General features: G+C 42.5%; 1 protein-coding gene across 1 annotated transcript; it reads right to left on the minus strand.

Annotated features, from left to right (window-relative positions):
• Nucleotides 1-275: 275 nt before the first annotated feature.
• Nucleotides 276-1939, minus strand: LOC129585376 (uncharacterized). The gene is made up of 4 exons (XM_055478030.1): nucleotides 1810-1939; nucleotides 1570-1692; nucleotides 1111-1481; nucleotides 276-906 (listed from the first exon to the last, which is right to left on the minus strand). The coding sequence occupies exons 1-4, from the start codon at nucleotides 1912-1914 to the stop codon at nucleotides 576-578; spliced, it is 930 nt and encodes a 309-aa protein (XP_055334005.1). The 5' UTR covers nucleotides 1915-1939; the 3' UTR covers nucleotides 276-575.
• Between the last annotated feature and the right edge of the window lie 500 nt (nucleotides 1940-2439).

Here is a 2439-nt window from a genome sequence, read left to right on the forward strand (position 1 = left end):
AATCTTCTGTCCTTGTGAATACATAGTATGATCTACTGTAATTTAAATCTACTGTTCAGATAGTTTAGAAGAATAGGTTTCTTAACGAGGACGATCGCCTGATAAATGTGACCTTTGGGACGACCTCCAGGAACTGGTGTCACTAATGACTGCTTGTGGTGATTTATATTTCATAATAACTCTGTCATTCAGTTATACCAAGTTACGCTGAATCTGGTAAACGTAAAATTAGTAATACATTCACAAAACCATCCAAAAATAAAGACCGAAACAAATTATGCAAATGCAGACGAACATCTCGTAAGGCAGCTATTTGCCAAGTGGCTCTTGCCAGTGTAACTTGACTTATTTATCTTACCATTAGCTAGTTGTTTACCATGGTCATGCTTATTGTAAATCGCTGAAAGTAACTCAAAGAGAAGAAAATTACAAAAAAAAACAGACGTGAATGTAATAATGCTAAAATGTAGAGCGCGGGCTTATTACATTTTCAGCCATACTACTGCAAAAACCTGGGTGCCCCAAACTCATCAACATCTACGGTATACCACGCGTTGGGCAATTATGTAAAAGCATCAGCGGCTGTTGGATGTAACAAGTTCGTCCCGATATTGAAGAAATGGTTGCATCTGTGCTGATGCCTCCTTTTGCCTTTCCAGTCGCCTGGCCATCTCATGGGTGACCTTCGATTCCCGTCCACAAATCTTGGCATAGATCATCAGGGCTTCTTTTACGTAATCGACTCCCGCCGAAACCGCTTGCGCTATCAATGGAATCACACGGAGCTTTTCTTCCCGTGTAGTGTGCGTACCCTGCTCAAAAGACCAATGCAACCATTTTCTTGAGCAGTACGCGGCGTTCCACAGATACTCGGCGCGCTCCACATTGTACTTCGGATAGACCTTGCTACAACCCAAGAAAACACTTATGTACAACTTGCGAGCCGTTTTGGTTTTAAAAGTTAGTCACTATAATTACCGACAGACAAATTAATCTCTGTTTATTCTTAAAGAGACGTTTGAAAGATTGCGCACCCTTTGCTAGCCAAAGAAAATTATTGTATTTGAGAATAGAGAAGCAGTTTTTGTAACAGAGTAAGAGAAAACGTACCGTAAGCAAACGATGAGTTCCTGGAAGAGCTTACATGCCTCTTCGTATCGCTGGCTATCCTGATAGTATTCCGCCACGCACCTACCGCAGGCGTAGCGCAGATGGGCATCTGGCTGCAAAACGTTCAAACTTTCCAGCTCTTTAAAAATGGTCATTTTGTTGATCTCCATCGACTGATAATTCATATTGTCTTCCGTTGGCACACAAGTTTGCAGAAGTGCTTGGTTTTTGGCCATAAACTTCTTAAATTTGTGCAAATTTCCGGCGCTAACCACACCGCATTGTGAACAGGGAAGCAATGCACGCTCGTCGCTCGGAATACGCTCTGTACACCCATCGGTGACACATTTCAGAGGATTGATATCAGCATCCTTGCAAATATACGAGTAACAATAATCAATTAAACAATTATACAGCAACGGCATTACTTGTGTACGCATGTCATTTGCGATTTCTTACAAATTCTTCGGTGCATTTACGGCAGTTACACTCTCGCCCGTACTCCTCCCCAAAAAGATATTGCCTCTGTTTTAGCGGATAAAACATAGTGCAACATAAAGATCTCGAGCTGCGCAGTCGTGTCTGAAAGCAAAGTAAATAATCAAGCTCATAAAAAAACGATTCCTCAGCAGCCGAATACTGTCAGTCACTAAAGGTCACCCAGATACTAGATAGCCAATCGGCATCGAAATTACATACCTGAAGTACGCCGGTAAAATCCGGGATATCATCGCTTGCTTGCAGTCGCACTTGCCGGCCACGAAACATGACGATTACATTGTGGTCGGAACAGACTGTCTCCATTGCTCCTTTGGGCACGCACGGATACAGACCGATACCGAAGAACGTAGGCACATCTTCGGTGCAATTAGTAATCGGCAGTTGATTGTTCATGACCCGGCTGAAAATGTCCTTGATCTCCGCTGTGGGAAGGACTGTCTGGCCCTCGAAAACGTCTGCCACCAGTTGCTTGAAGAACGTCTCATCAATGATATCCTTAACACTGTAACCAGCAAATAATAGTACAATACAGTTTAACAAAGATTTACATTGCAGAGTCGAGCGGAAAATGCTGCATACAGCTGCTCCAGCCGCTTGTTATCCGCATCGTATGGAAATAATTGCAGGATATCTTTGTCTGACTTTTTCTCCTTCCTCGCAGAAGCATTCTTCTTATTCGTTTCCTATAAGAGCGAGCAAGTTTAAAGTAACGCAACTATGTCTACTTCAGGAAACCGAAACGTATCAAGAGACCGCTTCGGCTACTCTGGTTATTTGATTCATAAATGCCAAACCAGTGTAAATTTTGGCTTTCATTAGTTTCATAAC

Source organism: Paramacrobiotus metropolitanus, unplaced genomic scaffold (genome assembly GCF_019649055.1).
Source record: "Paramacrobiotus metropolitanus isolate TYO unplaced genomic scaffold, Prichtersi_v1.0 Parri_scaffold0000016, whole genome shotgun sequence".
Taxonomy (NCBI): Eukaryota; Metazoa; Tardigrada; class Eutardigrada; order Parachela; family Macrobiotidae; genus Paramacrobiotus; species Paramacrobiotus metropolitanus.